The sequence below is a fragment of the Caretta caretta genome, chromosome 21 (genome assembly GCF_965140235.1).
Source record: "Caretta caretta isolate rCarCar2 chromosome 21, rCarCar1.hap1, whole genome shotgun sequence".
Taxonomy (NCBI): domain Eukaryota; kingdom Metazoa; phylum Chordata; order Testudines; family Cheloniidae; genus Caretta; species Caretta caretta.
In genome coordinates this window covers 17523889-17545972 of record NC_134226.1, presented here as the reverse complement: position 1 = coordinate 17545972, position 22084 = coordinate 17523889, and the positions used below count along the sequence as shown (strand labels likewise).

The 22084-nt window shown below is 55.0% G+C and overlaps 1 protein-coding gene across 4 annotated transcripts in view; it reads right to left on the bottom strand.

Annotated features, from left to right (window-relative positions):
* The window catches only part of CPNE5 (copine 5), a 214894-nt gene that overhangs the window by 78084 nt on the left and 114726 nt on the right, over positions 1-22084 (bottom strand). For all 4 annotated transcript variants that reach the window (XM_048826649.2, XM_048826650.2, XM_048826648.2 and 1 more), the window contains 2 exons: positions 16470-16573; positions 14675-14779 (listed from right to left, as the gene is read on the bottom strand). In XM_048826649.2, the coding sequence (XP_048682606.1) occupies positions 14675-14779; positions 16470-16573 (209 nt within the window). The remainder of the gene's footprint in view (positions 1-14674; positions 14780-16469; positions 16574-22084) is intronic.

The following is a 22084-nucleotide window of genomic DNA, read 5'->3' as shown; positions in this document are numbered from 1 at the left end:
GCAAGGGAGACTGAGAAAGGCCCACTTCAGGATACCCCAGACCTGGTGATTAGGGACTCTCTGGAGCGGTGGGAGACCCAATTTTGACTCCCCTCGGTTGATCCTAATGCATTTACACACTTCCAGAGACAGAGAAAGTCATACACAGATCCCACTGCTCTTCCACTCTGCTCAACTCCCCAGCTGGCCTCCCCTCTGCGCTGAAGTGATGGGCATGAAGCCGCCTGCGAGATTAGTGACGCCAAAGTGGCGCGGACATTACATTTAAAGTCACACGCGGACAGTCAGCCCCAAACGTTCACTCTCTCAAAGGAGCTGGCTGTACCTCCAGCCCTAACAGCAATACCATCCCCCTAGCAGCTGTCAGCACTGAGCATCCGTCAGGGGCCTCTCGCCTCTGCAATTGCACCCAGGGCTGGACCTTGTAAGGGTCGGTCTGTCAGCCTTTGTGACAACCTCTTGCCAGACTGGCTGGAAGCTGAACATGAGCAAGGATGATGGATAAGGAGGCTTCAGGGCATGGAGCTGTATCAGAGTTTGGGTGGGAAAGGGTTAAGGGCCAGATTTACAAAGGGTGCAGGTGTACACCTAGTGGAGTTTACAAACGTGCCCAAGCAGCTCAGGTGTCTCTCTGCATTGTTAGGTGTCTAAATACCTTCGTAAATCTGGACCTAAGTGGGTTCTTCTAACTCTCTGAGGCAGCTGGCTCTTTACCCACCCAGCTATAAGGGAGATGGGCATGTCTAACTAGAGAGGGAGGTCCTAGTGTATGGGCTGAGCAGCCCTGAGGAGGAGCAGCTAAGTTAGGGGCAAGGCTTGGACTGGGCTTTGCATTGTTTCCTTTGAGTTCCCTTTGTGAATAAAAACCAAAGCCCAAGAAGGGGGTAGTACTGATCCAGAGGGATGTGCCCCTGGGAGACCTCCAGAGAAAAATACCCTGGATCGCAAAGTAAATTAAACGAATGCTCCCCCACCCAGCTCGGCAAGTGAGCATGATGGCTAACAATCTAGGAAGAGACAGACGGAAGACTATACTGGGTCCAAAACAAGGAGACACATATTCTGGCTATGTTAACACTCAAATTCACACCCCCACACGCACACCCATCATGGTATTATTTATTTATGTATTTATTATGCATTAATTATAGAGCTCTGAATCATGTGGAGGAAAGATGCAAAAAATCCTCCTCCAGCAATGCGCTATGTTTCCTGTGACAAAGTTCTTCCTCTGCCTTGGTGGGTCTTGTTGGCGGATTTGCTCTCCTCAGAGGTTCACGGCAGCCCTCAGTTTGGCCACTTTTGCTCGTGGCTCAAACCTGCCGTTCACTCAGCTAACCTCATCACTGGCCAGCATAGGGAAACAGAAGGAGAACAATCCCCACGGTCTCTGTTGATCCACCATGTGGGTCAGGGAACAGCCCAGAGACCTTCTGCTCTGGTGGAGCCCACAGTCCAGGTCAGCTCCTCCGGTGTCTGATCAGGAGTTGGGAGGAACCCAGGCCTGCCCACTACTCCAGGTTCCAGCCGAGGGCCTGTGGAATGCAGCTGTCTAGACTGCCTCCTGGAACAGCTGTGTGACAGCTACAACTCCCTGGGCTACTTCCCCATGGCCTCCTCCCAACACCTTCTTTATCCTCACCACAGGACCTTCCTCCTGGTGTCTGATAAAGCTTGTACCCCTCAGTCCTCCAACAGTCCACGTTCTCACTCTCAGCTCCTAGTGCCTCTTGCTCCCAGCTGCTCACTCACCCACGCACCACAAAGGGAAGTGAGGTCCTTTTTAAACCCAGGTGCCCTGATTAGCCAGCCTGCCCTAATTGATTCTAACAGCTTCTTAATTGGCACCGGGTGTCCTAATTAGCCTGCCTGCCTGCCTGAATTTGTTCCAGCAAGTTCCTTCTTGTTCTGGAACTGCTCCTGTTGCCTTACCTAGGGAAAATGGACCTGCTTAATCTGGGACTAATATATATCTGCCTTCTAACATTCTCCTGTAGCCATCTGGCCTGACCCTGTCACACTCCCTAAATAATCTCCAGCATCATTCTGGAGTACCAATATGTTGCATTTATCATTCTGGAGTATGTATACCTCACATCTTTCAGGCATATGTCATATCTATCATTCTGGAATACGTATGTGTCACCCTGAGCATGTATATATCATCACCACATGACACACCATATCTTGTGTATGTCACATCTGTCATGTATATGACATGTCCTATCATGCATATGTCACATTTATCATGTATATGTTGCATCTTTCATATCAGAGTATCATATGGCACATTATGCCATGTATATGTTGTATCTATCATATCACCATAGTATGTGACAAATCATATTATATAATATCACGGTATGACACATTTATCATGTATATGTTGCGTTGATCATATCACCATATTGTATGACACATCGCAGCGGATATATGTCGCATCGGATGCACGTCGCAGCGGCATGTCTAGCTATAGCATCTACCTACAGCACCACATCTGTTACATCTGTCTGCAGTTCCTTCCTTGCTCTGGATTGTTCTCTTGCTGTGTACCCATAACACCTGGTTAACGAGCCAGCTTCCTCGCTAGCTACCGTGCTGTGGGCTATGACTGGCTAGAACCTGGATTGGGCAGACTGGCTTCAAGAGGCTCTTAAACCAGCAGCAGACCATTCCAAAGGCTAATCCCCAGAGGCTGTTCAGAATGAGACCTGGCCCCAGAGCATTAGCTCCAGGGAGCTGGGGGGCTCCCTGTGTCTTCGCTTTCCCCAGTGCAATTAGAGTCCCAAAGCCATCAACCCCCAGACACACAATTGTAAGCAAATTAATCAGCATCGCCCCTAAACTGGAACTCCGGCAGAGTGTGTGACAGGCGTTTCCGGCTGGTGACTGAGAGCTGGAGAGCTGTGACTGTCTCAGGAGACTTACGAGGGGGTTGGGAGGAGGCCATGACAGCCAGCGGCTCCTCAGCGGCCAGCTGGCTCTCTGGGAGCAATGTGTCTGTCCCAGTATCAGTATGCTGGCTGTCTCCATGTGTGCAACTGTCTGGAACAAGAGATCCAGACACATCAGAACCGTGATATTCATTCACTGGAGTACAGCAGCTTCTTTCATACAGCCGTCGTCTGAAAATGTTTTCGCATGAGGGGACAGATTCCGAGGAGACGTAGATAGAATAGCATGAAGAAGAAGAATAGAAAGGGCTACCGCTGTCGTGAAACTGCAAGGTGCCAAACTGAAAATTGACGCAATATTTTCCACACAATTAGCCTGGCGGGATGCACTGGCACAAGAGATTGCCAAGGTTGAGAACGGAGCGGGATTTAAAGAAGGGGACTGGACAGTCACCTGGCTCTTGAGGCAAAGAGGAAAAGCTAACCAAGCATTCAGAAAGGGTTACGCGCCCTCCTGGTCAGGGCACAAGCCACCCTCTAAGTCAGTGGTTCTCACCCTGGGGTCCGGGGCAGGTTTCAGGGGGTCCACCAAGCAGGGCCAGCATTAGACTCGCTGGAGCCCAGGACAGAAAGCTGAAGCCCCACTGCATGGGGCTGAAGCCGGGGGCCTCAGTCCCACCAGCTGGGGCTGAAGCCGAAGCCTGAGCAATGTAGTTTTGCAGGGGCCGTGGGGGGGCAGTCAGGAAGGAGAGAAGGAGTTGGATGGGGTGGCGGGGGGCAGTCAGGGGCGGGGGTTTGGGGGAAGTCAGGGGACAGGGAGCGGGGGAGTGGATGGGGCAGAGGTGCAAGGCGGGGCAGTCAGGAAGGGGGGGGGGTTGGATGGGGTGGCAGGGGGCAGTTAGGAGCAGGGGGTCCGGCGCAGTCAGGGAGAAGGGGTGGTCGGATTGGGCAGGGGTCCCGGGGGGGCAGTCAGGAAGGAGGGGGGGGGGGGTTGGATGGGGGGAGGGATCCAGGGGCGGTCAGGGGACAGAGAGCGGGGGTGGTGGTGGAAGGGCCAGGAGTCTCCAGGGGGCCGTCAGGGAACAGGGGGGTTGGATGGGGCAGGAGCCCTGGGGGAGCCGTCAGGGGGCAAGAAGTGGGGGGGGGTCGGATAGGAGGCGGTGGCCAGGCCATGCCTGGCTGTTTGGGGAGGCACACAGCCTCCCCTAACCAGCCCTCCATACAATTTCAGAAACCAGATGTGGCTCTCAGGCCAAAAAGTTTGCCCGCCCCTGTCCAAAAGGCAGGCGGGGCTCACACTGGGAAACTTTTGCTCAGCACAGGTCTGCCGAACACAGTGTTTAAAATAGTGATGGAGCCCTAGAGACTGGTCTGCCCCTGAGCTCCCACCACGGCTACGACGGCCAGCACTGAAATACTGAGGCATTGCAGCGGAAATGTCTTGAGCACAGATCCCTAGCTGGCGTAAGTCGGCACCGCTCCGCTGGAGTCAGTGGGCCAGATCCTCACTTTTAGCAGAGCGGATCCTTTTTTCAGAGTCCTGTATTGTAATCGGGCCTGCAAGGCTGCCACAGGGGAGAAGTACAATACACAGCATTGCTGGCATGGTCTCTGGCTGCACGGATAAGGGACACTGCACTGATAACAACACCTCGTTCTCTGACACTGTCAGCTGTGATCTCGAAGCGCTTTACAAAGGAGGTCAGAATCATCCTCCCTGTGAAGTGACTTGTCCAAGACCACTCAGCCGGCCAACGGCAGGGCCAGGAATAGACCCCAGCTCTCCTGAGCGCTAGTCCAGGATGTTATCCACTAGACAGTGCTACTCAAAGTGGTGGTCCGCGGACCGGTGCTGGTTCGCGAGCCATCGCCTGCCAGTCTGCGCGCACATTGGGAAAAAAAATTGCCCATCCCCCACTTCAGATAGCTTGAGAAGCACTGCTCTAGACCACGCTGCCTCCTACTAGCACCCGTTCAACCATGCCTATATCGAGAGGGCTCAGAAGTTCTGCTCACCCGTATACTGGTGTAAAGCCATGGTGACTCCAGTGACTGTGCTGAGGAGTGACCACTGTAAGGAGGTGCAGGACTTGGTCCCCAAAGCTGTGTCCCAGGAGGTGCGGAGTCTTGTGTGCAACCTGGCATGGACTGGCCCTGCTAAGGGCAGTGAAGCGAAATCTTCCCCAGCAATGATGCCATATGTTATGGGTGGATGGTGCCATGTGTCATCGAGTGGTTGGCTGTGGAGAGCCAGGACTGCAGGGTTCTGGTCTCAGCTCCGTGACTGCTGGGTTGTTTGCCCTTTGCACAACATCATAGTATGAAAGAACCACAGGGCGAGGTGAGGTACAAATAACTGCATTTACTAACTATAGGCAACACGCCTAACTACATATACCCACCGCTGCTCCAGAAGGACTCTGGGGGCTTCTGAAACGGAAACAGTGAGCACCATGAGAGGGCTCACAAACTACTGAAAGGGATTCTACCCAATCCTTATACACTACACAACTTTAGGCAAGTCATCGTGTTGCCCTGTGCCTCAGTTTCCCCACCTGTAGCCAGTGGCACCCACAGCTGTATGCGTGTTACACATGGTGTGCACCATCGGCAGAGGAGGAGCAGCACTGGCTGCTTCACTGCACACTCCAGTTTGGCCCTGTGGCCCCCTCCATCATGACAGAGAGCTGTGGGGCAGCCAACCCTCCATTTCCTTGCCATTGCCATGAGGCTGGCTCCTGCACCAGGGCTCACCCTGGGGCCCTGCCTGATCTTGCGCCACTTCTAGCAGCTCATGTCCCGTCTGCTCTGCCAGAAGGACTTGTTCAGCAATAGCCACAAGACCCGCTACTAGGCAGGCCCGCCGACAGCAATTCCGGGCCCCAGGGCAGAACAGTCAGTGGGCCCAGGGTCCGCCTGACATTTGGGCTGTGCCGTGCCTGTGCTGCCCGCTGCCCAGCGAGCTGCTGATTGCACTGCAGGGCACGCTCTTCCGGCACGGCCAGGGCTGCCACCCGCCCCCGCCTGGCTGCCTTTGCCGCCCGCGGCATCGCCCTGCACGCGCCTAGGAGCCGGGCCCACCCGGGCGATCAAAGAGGGCCTGGGGCTGACGATACTGCTACAGCAGCAGCGGCCAGGAGCCCCCAGACCCATCTACATCGCCCAGGCCCCTGGGCAATTGCCCCCTTTGCCCCGCCCTGTCTGCAGGCCTGCTACTAGCCAAGGAGAGGCGCTGCGGTGAGTGCCTGCCTGGAGGAGCCGGCAGGAGAGGGGCAGTAGGCACAAGGGGGGGTTATGCGTACCAGGTGGAAAAATTCTGGGGGTGCCCCGGTGTGTAGCATAGGGATAATAATACTGACTGACCTCACAGGGGGCTGTACATATGGCTAGTCAGAAAATGGGGAAAGGGGTTTCCATTGAAAATTTCACGTTTTTGGTGAATAATCAAACCCCAAAATATTTCAGTTCTGAAACGCTGCCTCATGGGAGTTGTCATTTGGGTGCCTCATGCTCCCATTCACCTCTACATCCATGCTACTAGTCACTAGTTTCCTGGCTGGACTACATCCCCATGCATCATGGTCTCCCTCCTTGCTGAGAGAGGCAGCTCATCAAGGCAGTTGCATGGCTGCAGTGTACTGTGGGAGATGAAGTTAAGTAAGAGCCTGTACCACAGAAGAGAAGGGGGATACGATGCACCCACACTACAACTCCCATGAGGCACTGCCATGGTGTGGAGAAGTAGGGCTTTATCTGTACTATATTTTATTAATATTACATGCACCTCAGTTTGCCTGTTTGATATTATCCTGCCTGACTGCATGTAATTAAATCTCAGGAGGCTGTCAGGGGGGCAAACAAACAGGAAACTAAAGGATGCCAAAGATAAAGTACCACCAGAGGGCATACTAAGAGTCCTTAAGGGAACAATGGGGAAGCTGTTAACTGGGAAATGCTCACTTGTCAAAGGGGCACTAAATCATTAAAGTCCCCAGCCTAGAGAGGAAGTGGGGGTGAGTGGGCAGCAGCGGCTGGAGATGAGTTGCTGACAGAGACATGCTGGGAGAACACTCCAGGGACTGTCTGTCTCTCCCAATCCAAGGCTGAGTAGAATTTACCTAGACCTTGCAAGTGAAGAATATAGTTTGGGTAAGTCCCAGGTGGATAGATGTGTTGTTGTTTTATCCCGTTGTCCTGCAGGCTATCGACCTTTGGGTGAATAAATAATTGTTTGTTTTGAAGAAGCTGTATTTGAGTCACTTTAACTAGCTGCTGGACACAGGTTTCCAGAGGAAAATGGCTTACAGTTGCCACACAGTTGGGCCTTCACGTTATCACGGTTGGTGACCAGAGAGGCTGCAGCCCAGAGAGGCAGTCTAGGAGTGGTTGGACTGTGTGGTTCCACCCAGAAAGGAGTGAATAGAGAAACCTGTCAAAGAAACCAGAGGGATGCACTTGAAAGGGACTGAAAAGAGATTTAATCACAGCTCGCCCTGTCACCATGACAGCTGGCATTTCACAACTGAAGTCCTTTGGTTTTTGGGCATTCCTTTTTTCAATGCAAAATTGAATGTTTCTCTGGAAAGCAGGCAATTTTTGTGAAAAATTTCGTAATCTCTTGAAACATAGTTTTGATGGAAAATTTTCAACAGGCCCTAGTTGTGAGGCTGAAATCATTAATGTTTGTACAGTGCTTGGAGATCCATGGAGGTTTTCCAAACCTTTTCATCCCTTGGGATGTTGCTACCATGTCAGTTTCACATGTTCCATTTTCCTGTCTTCTCTTTTCATCAACAAAAAACAACAAAGATCCAACTCTGTAGCCAGTGGCATCCCGAGCTTAGCTCTGCGCTGCCCAGCAGGTAACGGGGGGTGATTACACGCAGCGATCAAAGGAGAAAGGCTCGTCCTAAAAAAAGCACCTTCCTGATCTCTAGGAGAGCAGTTCTGCTCCAGACAATGGGCTAGTCTTAGAACAAGGGTTTGTGTCTCTGCCAGCCTGGCTTCCCTTGGGGGGGGTGCTGCCATGCGCCATGGGGAGGGCTGGATATTTGGCAGGGCAACTGGCGTAAATATCACACTGATACCGAGGAACAGACACAGTCTATGGGCCTGATGTGCACTTGGTGAGACTTCTTGGAGGCGCATGAGTGTAAAGCACAGAATCAGGTTGCCTAATGTGGCCACCAACAAGCAGCCCTCATTCCTCGGCTCCCGGCCTCCAGAGCTCCTGCCTCCAACCGCACCGTTGGCTCTGCTCTGTTTGTGCCCTGGGACGGCTGTGCGCACGGAGGACAGTCTTCACCCCAGCAGCAGTATGCGAGCCAACGGGAGGGCGCAGCTTTCCAGGACTGCATGCGCCGCACCAGGACTTAGGGTGACCCTGGGGGGTGACAGGCTGGGTTAGTCAGGCTGGGAGTTCAGCAGCCAGTGAGACCTACGGGGTCTGTTTGTGCCCAGTGGCCTGAGAAGCGAATCCCTTTCCCCTGCAGCGTGTCTTGCAGCAGAGGAGCGGGGGTTGAGCATAGTGTTAAATACCTAGTCATTCGCATGGCTTGGGTGTCGGGAGCCCATCTTGGGACAGCAAGCCCAAGGTGATGAGTTAGGGTGGTCACCTTTCTAATGGCTGGTAACTGGACAAGGTCCCGCCCCCTGCTCTGCCTCCTCCCCCCAGACCAAAAAAACCAGACCTCAGGGCTTGCCAAATGGCACCCGGACACACAAACCGAAGCCTGGCCTGTCTGGGTGAGCACTGGCCAGGTGGCACCCTATGCTGAGTGTAAGTGTGGCACACAGGAGTGTCAGTAAAAGATGGATCTTTATTTCCTGGTCCCAGTCATGTGACATTGGTCAGGCTTACAAAAGTCACATGACTCCAGGGGCTACTGTTACACCTTCTCTTCTTTTTCCCCTTGAAAATCCAATGCCCAGTAACATGCAATGTCAGCCTGGCGTGACATCCGTGAACTAGCAGAGCCAGGTAGGAACAAACCAAGGGAGATCTGTGGGGCAGAGGCCAGGGATCAGCCTGACCCCTCTGAGGGGCGAGATGGTTATTCTCCCTCCTAGTGGAGATCGGTCAATAACCACTGCCCGGGACCCTCCACACCTTTCTGATCACACAGCCACTCCGCTGTCAGTTCCACTACTAACCGGCATCCGCCCCCGCAGCTTGTTTGCTGCTCCTGGCGTGTTTCCTTGTCAGTGACCAGACAGGGTTGTGGCAACTCTGTCACCAGCACGCCCAGCATCCTCCAGGGCCACAGCCAGGGGCCTCCTTGCTTTTGTCAGGTTCTTCTGTCCTGCTGCAGGACTGGCCCTCATGGGCGGCTCGGACCTATGGCCTCGGTGAGGACGGGAACTCAGCCGCCTGCCAGCTGCCTTCTGTTTGGCATCTAGCATTCCTCCCACTTGCCATGGGGGCATCTGCATGGCACACTTGCCACTTCTGTTCTAGTTTCCTGGTGCAGGGCTCCCTGGGAACTGCTTCGGGGTTAATCGTCTTTAGCTCAAGAAGCTTGCTAGGTGATGGCACTACGAGTTTTGTCCTTCTGCCAGTTTCTGAGTCTCTGAGCTGTTGTGAGCTGTGCTATGATATACCAACAATGGCTCCCTGGAATCTACCACAGTTGTTTATAGCCAGTCCTTTGTCATTTACCCAGCTCTTTCGTTAGCCCTGTTGACTGTGCCTGGTAAGGGCTGGATGCGGTGTGCTAGAACTGGGGAGGGGTATCAAAAAGAACTGCCCAAAGAAGCCGCTCCCCAAGGGTGATCTATTTGTGGTCACTAGCTTGCCTGGAATCCCACTGGTGAGAAAAGTGAGATTTTAAATGTATTTTATTGCTATTTGCTGTGTCCTACAACAGCCGAGTGAAAACTGTGGAGGAGCCCACCTGTAAGAGGTGCTCTTTCCTCTTTGATTCAGAAACACCTGTGCCAAACTGGGAACATGGGTCAACTGAAACTCTTGTGATTTCAGTGGCTCTTCTGCATTCTGTTTCCGATTTTGCCCTTGGAAAATGTATTCACTGTGCTCTGCAAAGTCAAGTCCACCCCTCACAAAGACCTTGCTTGGGCCTGTCTGTTCATCAGACCCCCAGAATTTGGTCTCTAATTGGTATATCTGGTAGCCATTCACACTCATAGCGCAGCTTCATGCAGGGCTGTGACTTACCGGCCAAGGGCTCATCTGGCAGTTGGTTGGCAACAAGGAACATGCCTTTCCCAAGTGACATTCTTCCCTGGATCACAGTGATGTTTCTGAAGGACACTGTCTCGTAGTTTGCAGCCTGCTCTGGCTGGGGAGGTGTTGGAGCTCTCTGGGCTCTGCCGCATGGAGCAGCAGCAGCAGGATTGCAACAGCTCGGATTTCTGGGCAGTACTTCTCCATGCTGCAGCCGCCTTCTCTGCTCTCCACCAGCCTCCCATCCAGACTGAGGGATTTGGGCGGCATCGTTTGGTCCCCGCCTGCCAGTGGCTTCCTCCCCTCTGACACCATGTCAGGACCATGGGACACATGGGAGAGCTGCTACTGGTTTCCTAGCCCTAGCTGCCTGGCCTGGGTCAGGGTTATTAAAGAACCCACACGGCAGGGGTCCGGCTCTGTTGACTCCCATGGCGGCTGTTCCAATGAGTAGCTCCAACTCCCACTCCAGATAGTTTCAGACCTCTGGAAATCAGGTTCAAGGTGTCTCACACAGACACCCCAGAGTAGTGGATGCTTTCTCCTCGTCAGTACCTGGCCCAAGCCGGGGAAGCTAATGATCCAACTAGCGGACCAAATTCAGTGATGAATCCTGGTCCTGTGCCACCTGAGGCACGTTGCACATACGCTAAGAAGAAGTGGATGCTTTTCAAAAAATAGGTCTGAAGCTCACTGTACCTCAGTTTACCTATCTTTTAAAATGAGTGTAACAAAATGTGCCATACAGGGGTGGGCATGAGACTGCTCAGAAAATGCTTTGAGCTGCGCAAATAAACAGAAACACAGAGCGACGTTGTGCCACAGAAGAACATGTCCCAGGACTGAGTGTTTCCTGCTGCTCTCCCTGACATTTCGTTGTTAAACATGGTCCTGCAGTAAAGTCTCTGAAATCCCATAGAGAGCAATACTCACAGGCCATCAGCGCAGTACAGGGAAGCAGCACAAGGTGCTATCAGGTGTTGCTGCTGGGGAATGACATGGGAGAGGGAGGCGAACCACAGACACAGAAGATTCTCCCCCAAAGGTTAGCTAATCCTCCAGCGAATTACACTGGGGCTGATTAAGAAGGATTCCAATTCCACTAGATCAGTGAATAAAACCAGCCCTTTTCATACTTGGGAGCGGGGGAATTTTTGTCATTTGATATCTGCTCGATTTATTATATTCTTATTTATTGAGAGCAGGGCCCCATTGTGCTGGGCGCTGCACACACAGATGGCGAGGGACAGACCAGGCCCTGTGGTGTTTACAATCTATCTAGACACAGCAAACAATATCACACACAACCGGGTAACTAAGGTGCAAAGAGAATTGGCCAAGGTCGCACAGTGAGTCAGTAGCAGGGAAAGCAATTGACCACCCGTCCTCAGGATGAGAGACCAGGTTCCCATTGCACAGCGAGAGGATCAGGCAGCTCACACTTGGCAGAAACGGCGGCTCTTAGGCCAGCCCTGGAAATGTACAGGGGTGGAGGGGCAGAGCTTATAAGCAGAGGTAACTATTAGTGTGTTTGCACCAGAGAAGGCTGTAATTAACGTTGGCTTTATCCCCCACACATAAAGAGCCATGCAGTGCATGCAGCATTATGTTTTATGAATACCCCAGGCTGAGTGCAGAGTATGTCATGTTGATTAATGGTACCTATTAGACTTCATTCTCTCCCTAATTGGCATTTTTGTGTACAGTGTGTCAGCGTGAAGGTGCCCTCGTTAGCCTGATTAGCACCCTTGTCAGTCACCTGTCACCCAGCCAGGCTCTCCTGCTCCCTGGAATGGTGACTGACTTTCCCCTGGGATTTAAATAGAGGCGCTACCGGCTTCTCTGAATAAAGCAAAGCAGCCACCTCCGGGCCTGTCCATTTGCATCCCTGCCGCCCACTGCTTCATCAATCACTCTCTGAGCACACAGCCTCTGCAGGGAGGCAGCTGTCTCTAGGAATGGCGGCTCCATCCCTCTCCACCACTGCTGAGATCAGCCAGGGGCTGTCCAATCTAGAGCTGAGCCAAGCCTGCGGAGCTGGAGGATTTCAAACAGGGAGAGCCCCTTTGAAGTGCCTTGCTACGGTGACACAATGAAGTGTCCCTTTAGATCTCAGAAGTCTTTTGTACTGGGGTTGGTGTGGGTGGGAAAGTCTTCCCTTCCCATTGCCCCATAAACATATGGTGTAGCACTCCACTCTGTTAGAGTATGGAGGCGAGGAGAGATTAATGAGACTGGGACTTTTCAGTTTGGAAAAGAGACGACTAAGGGGGGATATGATAGAGGTCTATAAAATCATGACTGGGGTGGAGAAAGTGAGTAAAGAAGTGTTATTTACTCCTTCTCATAAGACAAGAACCAGGGGTCACCAAATGAAATTAATAGGCAGCAAGTTTAAAACAAACAAAAGGAAGTATTTCTTCACACAATGCACAGTCAACCTGTGGAACTCCTTGCCAGAGGATGTTGTGAAGGCCAAGACTATAATAAAGTTCAACAAAGGAACTAGATAAGTTCCTGCATGGATCCAGCATGGATTCACCAAGGGAAGGTCATGCCTGACTAATCTAATCGCCTTCTATGATGAGATTACTGGTTCTGTGGATGAAGGGAAAGCAATGGATGTATTGTTTCTTGACTTTAGCAAAGCTTTTGACACAGTCTCCCACAGTATTCTTGTCAGCAAGTTGAGGAAGTATGGGCTGGATGAATGCACTACAAGGTGGGTAGAAAGCTGGCTAGATTGTCGGGCTCAACGGGTAGTGATCAATGGCTCCATGTCTAGTTGGCAGCCGGTATCAAGTGGAGTGCCCCAAGGGTCGGTCCTGGGGCCGGTTTTGTTCAATATCTTCATAAATGATCTGGAGGATGGTGTGGATTGCACTCTCAGCAAATTTGCGGATGATACTAAACTGGGAGGAGTGGTAGATACACTGGAGGGGAGGGATAGGATACAGAAGGACCTAGACAAATTGGAGGATTGGGCCAAAAGAAATCTGATGAGGTTCAATAAGGATAAGTGCAGGGTCCTGCACTTAGGACGGAAGAACCCAATGCACAGCTACAGACTAGGGACCGAATGGCTAGGCAGCAGTTCTGCGGAAAAGGACCTAGGGGTGACAGTGGACGAGAAGCTGGATATGAGTCAGCAGTGTGCCCTTGTTGCCAAGAAGGCCAATGGCATTTTGGGATGTATAAGTAGGGGCATAGCGAGCAGATCAAGGGACGTGATCGTTCCCCTCTATTCGACATTGGTGAGGCCTCATCTGGAGTACTGTGTCCAGTTTTGGGCCCCACACTTCAAGAAGGATGTGGATAATTTGGAGAGAGTCCAGCGAAGGGCAACAAAAATGATTAGGGGTCTGGAACATATGAGTTATGAGGAGAGGCTGAGGGAGCTGGGATTGTTTAGCCTGCAGAAGAGAAGAATGAGGGGGGATTTGATAGCTGTTTTCAACTACCTGAAAGGGGGTTCCAAAGAGGATGGCTCTAGACTGTTCTCAATGGTATCAGATGACAGAACGAGGAGTAATGGTCTCAAGTTACAGTGGGGGAGGTTTAGATTGGATATTAGGAAAAACTTTTTCACTAAGAGGGTGGTGAAACACTGGAATGCGTTACCTAGGGAGGTGGTAGAATCTCCTTCCTTAGAGGTTTTTAAGGTCAGGCTTGACAAAGCCCTGGCTGGGATGATTTAACTGGGAATTGGTCCTGCTTTGAGCAGGGGGTTGGACTAGATGACCTTCTGGGGTCCCTTCCAACCCTGATATTCTATGATTCTATGATTCTAAGTTCATGGAGGATAGGTCCATGAATGGCTACTAGCCAGGATGGGCAGGGATGGTGTCCCTAGCCTCTGTTTGCCAGAAGCTGGGAATGGGCAACAGGGGATGGATCACTTGATGATTACCCTGTTCTGTTCATTGCCAACATTGGCCACTGTCGGAAGACAGGATACTGGGCCAGATGGACCTTTGGTCTGACCCACTCTGGCCATTCTTATGGATCAGAGCCCCAGCACTGGAGTGACTTCAGACAAGACGAGACTGGACAGTACACCTCATCGGAACAATCCTGCACTGGCTGGATGGGGGCCTGTAGATGGACTCGAAGCCCCTTGTGCATTTTTTTAATCTCTAACGGCTATGATTCCTGGCAGCCTCTAGGCCAGGCAGGTCTTGGCACCTGCCAGCAAACAGCCTGCTTATCTGTGAACACTTTTAAGGGGATCTGGGCTTGTTAGAAGCCGTGGAGCTACGGCAGCTGCCAACAAGATTAAAGGAAGAGGGTACAGAGCAGGCACTGATGTAAAGCCAAAGGTGAGGAGGACCTCTGGCCTGGCAGTCGCTGCGTGTTTGTGTTACCTTACGTCAAAGACCGACCCACAGCAGGGACCCCACATGGCACCTCCAGGAGGAGCAGCAGCTGTGGAGTGGGGGAGCTGCAGAATCACCCTGGGGCAAGAGACTGTCCAGAGGCCCCTTTGGAGCTATGTTTGGGAGGATCCAGGATGTGCAGTCTTACTCCACCCCAACCCCAGCGCCCCCCAGCCCAAAGCCAGCAGCATGGGGGCAGGGGAGGACAAGAGGGCCCCTACCTGTCATAGTCTCCGTTGCAGAGGGCTCGCACAGGGATGGAGAACGCCTGCCACACGGGGTTCAGCGTGTTCTTCACCACTTCCGTTTTGTGGCAGATGGTGAAGCTGCAGGGCAGGGAGGGGCGTGTGGTTATCCAACCAAGCCATGGGCTAACCCTGAGAGCCCTGACCCCTTCCTGGAGACTGTGTTAGGGGCCTCTCTGGCTATGTGGGGCCTTCAAACCCGGCCCCTTAGCCTTGACGACGACGCGGAGACTTGCCTGGCCTTGCAAACGCTGCCACCAAAGCTTTAGTGGCTGGAGAATCCCCTCAGAGCCTGCAGCCTTGTCTGGGGCCTGACCCAAAGACCGGGAGCTTTCCCGTCTCTCTAGCGGGCTTTGGAGTGAGTTCCCAGCCCTGCAGACGGACGTCCTGACACTTTCTCCATACGATTTGACTTGCTCCTGCAACCATGGGCCTCAGCCCAGATACACAGAGTGCGTCTAGAGGTGAGACCAGCCTGCAGGGCCTCTGAGGGCCTGATCCTGAGAGGAGCTGAGTGCTCATGACTCCCACTGAAGTCAGTGGCAGCTGTGGGTGCTGGGTGCCCCTGACTGTCACATCTAGGCACTGCTCAGACTCTGTAACCTCTCACGCTCAGGCCCTGACCCTCTGGGGAGCACTCAGGGAGTGCAGGGTCTCGCCGTGCTACGGACCAGGCTGGCTTACAGCACCCCTCCCGGGTGTGAGCCTCCCTGACATCTGCGGCCAGCAGGCCTAGGGTAAATGGGACTTGTCTTCACTGTGCAATATGCCAATCATTGCATATTGGGGGGGGAGACAGAGCGGCTGCCTTTGATGCAAGCCTGCGGCATGTGCTCCGAATGGGAGCATCAGCTCAGCCCTGCCCTGTTTGTCTTTGAGTCAGAGAGATCAATGGGATGAGTGTCTCCGTCTGCTTGGCACACAGCTCATGAAGCGTCCCCATCCCTTGGAGGAGTTACAGCCTCTTTTCTTCTCTCCTCTGCTGGATTCGGGAGAGCTCAGGAGGAATTTCATACAGTACCTTGCAATGGGCTGCCGAGGGGAGGTTGCCTCCCCCGCCCTGCTTCCTAGGGCTGCACTGGCCCCCATGCCCAGCAGACCAGAGCTGTCATGTGCACTTTGCATGGGTGTGAATGGCAGCAGGGGTGTGTGTGGGGGGGTGGGGGTTAATGCATGTTGCATCTCACAGATTTGTCTGGGCTGGGAACCGAGTGGTGTTTTGTATGGCAGGCACTCACACTGCTGAGCACCCTGGAGCCAGTCAGGGTAGCAGGTTGTGGCCGACCCCGAGGGTCCCTTCCCGGGTGTCTTGAGATGCAGCAAGAAATCCAGGGGAATTCTGCCATTAACTCTTGGAACGCGGGCCTTTGCCAGACTGCCAGCCAAAGCCAAGCTGTCTGGGGGGCGGTCTGTCCCTGACTCCCCACAGTGAGACCCAGTGGGACGGCTCCTGGGTACGGGCTCAGGCCTGAAAGCACCCATTCCTTCACACTGACCAGCGGTCAGCCACAGCAGCGAACCCCTCCCCCGCCTTGGTTCCACCTGTGCTGCCCCTCGAGTGTGGCCAGCCCAGCAAGCCAGCAAGGGCCTCTCCCCCGCCACCGAGCTGAAGGATGCTGCTGCCTCTCTGCTCTTTGCCCGAACCAGGCAGAGGGCTGGAAGCAAGAGGGCAGGACCTCGAGGGGGTCATTATGGCGCCATGGCAGGGAGGCATGGGACCCCGCCTTCAGGCCTGCTAGCCTGTGGACGCGAGCACTGGGCTGGCATTTACCTTCCATCCTCATTGCTTCGGTAGAACACCATGAAGGGGTCGGACTTCCCGAAGAAATCCTTCTTGTCCAGCTTGTTGGCACAGAACTGCATCGTGGCCACGTCCTGGAGGGAGAAGCACACGCGCTGTGAGTGGCACCGGGGTCAGGCGACGCCACCAGGCTCCGAAACAGCCCTGCAGTCACGGGGCCGGTCGAGGAGAGAGATACAGCCCGATGGGTACACTCTGCCCTGGGGCAGCCAGGCTGGCCTAGGGCGGGGTGGGTGGGGATGTCGGGGCAGAACTGGGATGTGCTGGAGGAATTGGGAGGGAACCTCGGACTGGGCTAATGGGGGCTGCAGGTTGGGACTGAGGGATGTCAGCAGAACTGTGCATATGTGTGGAGCCCATGACTGGGCTAGCAGGGGGCTGGGGGTCGGGACTGAGGGGCAGTGGCAGAGCTGGGGGGAGCCCAGGTTTGGGCTAATAGGGGCTGGGGGTTGGGACTGAGGGGCAGTGGCAGAGCTGGGGGGCTGCAGGGCTGGAATAGCAGGGGGCTGCGGGTCAGGACTGAGGGGCATCGGCAGAGCTGGGGGGCTGCAGGGCTGGAATAGCAGGGGGCTGCAGGTCAGGACTGAGGGACATCGGCAGAGCTGGGGGGCTGCGGGTCAGGACTGAGGGGCATCGGCAGAGCTGGGGGGCTGCAGGACTGGCATGGTGTGGCAGAGGTTGCACGCTGATAAAACAGCAGGACCGTGCAAGGGGAAGGTTCACAGCATTTAAGTCCAGAAGGCCCCTAAACCAGTGTTTCTCAAACTTTTGTACTGGTGACCCCTTTCACATAGCAAGCCTCTGCGTGTGACCCCCCCCTTATAAATTAAAAACACTTTTTTATATATTTAACATCATTATAAATGCTGGAGGCAAAGCGGGGTTTGGGGTTGAGGCTGACAGCTCGTGACCCCCCATGTAATAACCTCACAACCCCCTTGAGGGGTCCCGACCCCCAGTTTGAGAACCCCTGCCCTAGACCATCTCCTGGCCGCCTGCGTAGCACAGACCCCCAAATGGCACCCAGCCCTCCCTGCAGTGGCCCAAAGCCTGTCGTTAGATCAAAGCGTTGCCATCCTCAGGAACTGAGGGGCCCCAGCACCTGATTGATTAGCTGAGACTTGCCCAGAGGGTCCCCATGCTGCAGAGGAAGGCAAACCCCCTGAGGTCCCTGCCTGTCTGAGCTGGGGAGAAGTACCGTGCCGAGCCAACCCTCGCCTGCAACCAGTGAGCTCGGGCTCCCCACAGCTCCACCAGGAGCAACAGAAGAGGGGACATCCCAGCGCAGGAAGCCTGGGAGCTGCCACGTACAGTGTCACAGCTGGGCCCTGCGGGAGGCCTGGCCTCAGCACGAGCTGTGTGTTCGTGAGGAGACACCAGAGCAGACGTCAGCCTTGCGGAAGGTCCCCTTTCTGGTGGCTGAGGCAGCTCTCGTTAACACAGGGGCAGCTCCCTCTGTGCATCCCACCCTGCTTGGGACGCGCCGTGCCGCATGGCAGCCCACAAGGACCAAGCCTCATGCAGCCAGAATGCCCCGAGGCACAGCCTAGGCAGTGCCAGCAAGCCAGCAGCCTGGGCTGCAAGGGAGATGGGGCCCCGAATCCAGCGGCGTCTCTGGACCTCGCCTGGTGGCTGTCAGGGAAGTTCACTGAGGGCAGCAGAGATGAAGGGGCAGAGGGGCTGGGCTCATGCTCGCTATCGGGAAGTGGAGGCAGGAGAAACCCTTAACTGTGCATTTCCTGGTTCTCCCGCGGCTGAGTTTTGCTCAATTCCATGTTCTGCGGGGGATGACGCACCACCAAGCTGCCGGCGGGTTTTGCCATTGACTATGGGATGGGGGGTTTGGTGCTGTTGCTGGCTGTAGCAAGGTTAAACGGTCCCTGGAACTGCCACGAGCAGCCTCTGGTTTCCACCAGCTTAGATTGGCCTGCGTGGGTCTTTTATTAATAAGCACATGACCTATTGTGATCACATGACACAGCCCCCAGATGAGAGGTCTCCAAGTAGCATCCAGGAACTGCAGGAAGTGGTATTAGTCAGTCAGAAGGGGGCGCTCTCCCCAGGCAGTCAGTGCTGACGCCAATGCCCCAGTGTGGCACTAGGGGGCGCTGTGCTGCTGGAGGGGCTGCCATTCAGACAAGCAGTAAAACTGATCCTTTGGGGATTTTAAAACTCCCCAGGTTGTTTCCCCAAGGTTGGGGCAGAGAATCCCAGTGTCCTGGCCAAATTCCAGCCTGGATCCTACTGTGCCGCACCAAATTCCCCCTGCAGCTTCAGCTGGCTCCAGGATCCTTTTCTTCCCTTCCCCTGAGTTGTTGCACAGCGTGGCCATGTGCGGGTGAACAGCTGATGTGCTTCGCCCCAGCAATGGCTGCATTTCCGCAGTGAGCAAGCGATCCAGCCACTCCATCCCTTTCAGAAGACATTTGTGACTGAGCCTGGAGGAGCCCGGTCTAGTGGTTAGAGCAGAAGACTGGGCGGGCTCCTGGGTTCTATCATTTGCTCTGGTAAGGAATGTTGTCTGTGCTTAGAGGAGGAGCTTAGCAGTCAGGACTCCTGGGTCCCTGGCTTTGCCCCTACCTGGCAGGGAGACCTTGGGCTGGCCACTCCCCCTGTGTGCTTGTCTCCCCCTCTGTGTGATGGGTATAATAGTGCTTACCCAAAGCCCTTTGAACCCCCCACAGCGACGTGTTATTACAAAAATCCTGGGGAATCAGCCCCAAGGCAGTAGAAACGGACAGTGGGGACAGACTGCAAATGCAGGGCTGGCTGCTCCCTGAGCACTGCCTCCCCTTACGGATGCCTTGGAGCAGGGGAGGGTAAACTACGGCCCAGTGACTGCATCCGGCCCTTCAGATGTTGAGTTCCCACTGGGGAGCGGGGTCTAGGGCTTGTCCCGCTCCAGCTGGTGAGCGGGGTCAGGGGCTTGCCCCACGCTGTGCATGCCATGGATCCGCACAGCTCCCAGAAGCAGTGGCATGTACCCCATCCAGCTCCTACGCGTAGGGGCAGCCAGGGGGCTCTGCACACTGCCCCTGCCCCAAGCGCCTCCCCCACAGCTCCCATTGGCCAGGAACCACAGCCAATTTGAGATGCAGGGGCGTCACCTGCAGATGGGAGACCGAGTGGGGGACATGCTGCTGTTTCCCGGAGCTGCTTGAGGTAAGCGCCACCCAGAGCCTGCACCCTTGACCCCCTCCCATGCCCCAACCCCCTGCCCCAGCCCCATCCTGCCCTCTGAACCCCTCAGTCCCAGCCCAAAGCATCCTCCTGCACCCCAAACCCCTCATACCCAGCCCAATCCCAGAACCCTCACCCCCCACACACACCCCAACCCCGTGCCCCAGCCTGGAGCTCCCTCCCACATCCTGAACTCCTCATTTCTGGCCCCACCCCAGAGCCCACTCCCCCAGCCAGAGCCCTCACCCCCTCCCACACCCCAACCCCCAATTTTGTGGACATTCATGGCCCGCCATACAATTTCCATACCCAGATGTGGCCCTTGGGCCGAAAAGTTTGCCATGCCCTGCCCTGGACCCTGGCTAAGACCCCCGGACAGTGGAAGGCAAAGCCTTGGAGAAGAGGTTGTGCGGAGCATCTGTGACCCCCATAGTGCCAGGCTTCTTAGTTGCCACAGGGGTGCAGTCCGGTCTAGTGCTGGGCGGGAAGCAGTGGTGCCCTCTGCCCCTCATCTGAACACCTGCTCAGTGCTCAGACCACTGGGAGCTGCAAGCCCCCAGCTCCCATCGGGATAGGATGGATCCTTTAAAGGCCCCGACAGCGACCCCACTGCCCCGGCTGCTGGGCCAGCTGCCACAGACTGTGTGGGCTCTGGCACCAGCCCCTGCCAATGCCCCCAGGCACCATCACCATTGCCTGCCTGTGAAAGCCGCCCGCCACCCGCAACCCTGCTCCTCTGCTGGGCCCTGCATGGGATGGAGAAGGTGCCACTCCCCAAGGGATCCAAACCCTGAGGAGGTGTCGCTGACCCTGGCTGGGGCTGGGTGCGGTGCAGCCCTGATGGGAGCTGCTTCACCTTCTGCCAGGATTTGTGATCTTCACACCAGCTGGAGGGCTGGCCTCAGCCACCAGGCCCGATTCCCTCCTCACTACTCTGGTGTAAATCAGGAGTGACTCCACCGGGCCCGATTCCACTCTTATCACCCCAGTGTAAATCAGGAGTGACTCCAGGCCTGATTACCCCATCATCACCCTGGTGTAAATCAGGAGTGAGTCCACTGGGCCCGATTCCCCCCTCATCACCCTGGTGTAAATCAGGAGTGACTCCACCAGGCCTGATTCCCCTCTCATCGCCCTGGTGTAAATCAGGAGTGACTCCACTGGGCCCAATTCCCCCCTCATCACCCTGGAGTAAATCAGGAGTGACTCCACCAGGCTCGACTCCCCTCTCATCACCCTGGTGTAAATCAGGAGTGACATTACTAAGATTGGTGGTGCACAGCAGTGTCAGACGAGCGGGAGTGAGAGGAGAATCTGGCCCCTGTCAAGCGGCTCCACCTGGCACCCTCTGGTACACGCCCAGCCTGCAGCGTCAGCCCATCGAGCACAGGGGAGCGAATTCCTCTGTGCAGCCGAACAGATGGCAGAGCTGCTTTGTATTCACTCCGCAGGTTCCTGTAAGGGAGGGGCTGCAGGTCTCTGAGCTAGTGCGTGGGGGGGTGCACCAGTATGTGGGCGTGGAGGATGGGTCCAGGGTGGTGGGGGAGGCGTGTGAGCGTGTGTTCTACACGTGTGTTTGTCCGTGAACACGGGAGAGCGTGCCTTTGTGGGGCGTGTTCATGAGCGAGTGTAAGACTGTAAAATGGGTGTGGGTGTGTGCCTCTGTGTAAGTGGCGTTTAGAGTGGGGGTGTCTGTTTGGGGGCCATGGGCCCGTGGGGGAGTTCCCCTGGGCTGAGTTCGGAGCTGTCCGGGTTTCCCTGCGGAGGAGAGGGTGCCCGTGGCCCGGCTGTGGCCCCCACCCCATGGCAGAGGAGCACCTGGTGGTGACAGACACGCTGGCTCCCAAGAAGGAGGTAGCCCTGTCTGTGTCTGCTGGGTTCAGGCATGAGCTGCCGGGGGCAGTCTGCTCCCGGAGAGTGAGGGTCTGCCTGAGCAGGAGAGCCCTTGGGTGCCCCCCTCCATGGCCCGGGCAGCCAGGCAGCTCCCCAAGTGGGGCACTGGATGGCACAGGGGCTGCACTGATGGAGGAGAAAAGCCCTGGGAACTGGGCTAGACACCAAATGGGCGCCTAGCCCACACTGTCTGCACACTCGTACATGAACACCGCTGCACACATGTATACCTGCAGATCACCACACACACACACACACACGTACCTGCAAACCTCTACACACACACACCCCTCATACCTGCACACCGCGACACACATGTATACCTGCAGATCACCACACACACACAAACTCATGTGCCCACAAACCTCTACACACACACGTACCTACACACCACTACACACACACACACACCCCCGGCACACCACTACACACACACACACATATACTCGTACCTGCACACCGCTACACACATGTATACCTGTAGATCACCACACACACACACGTACCCGCAA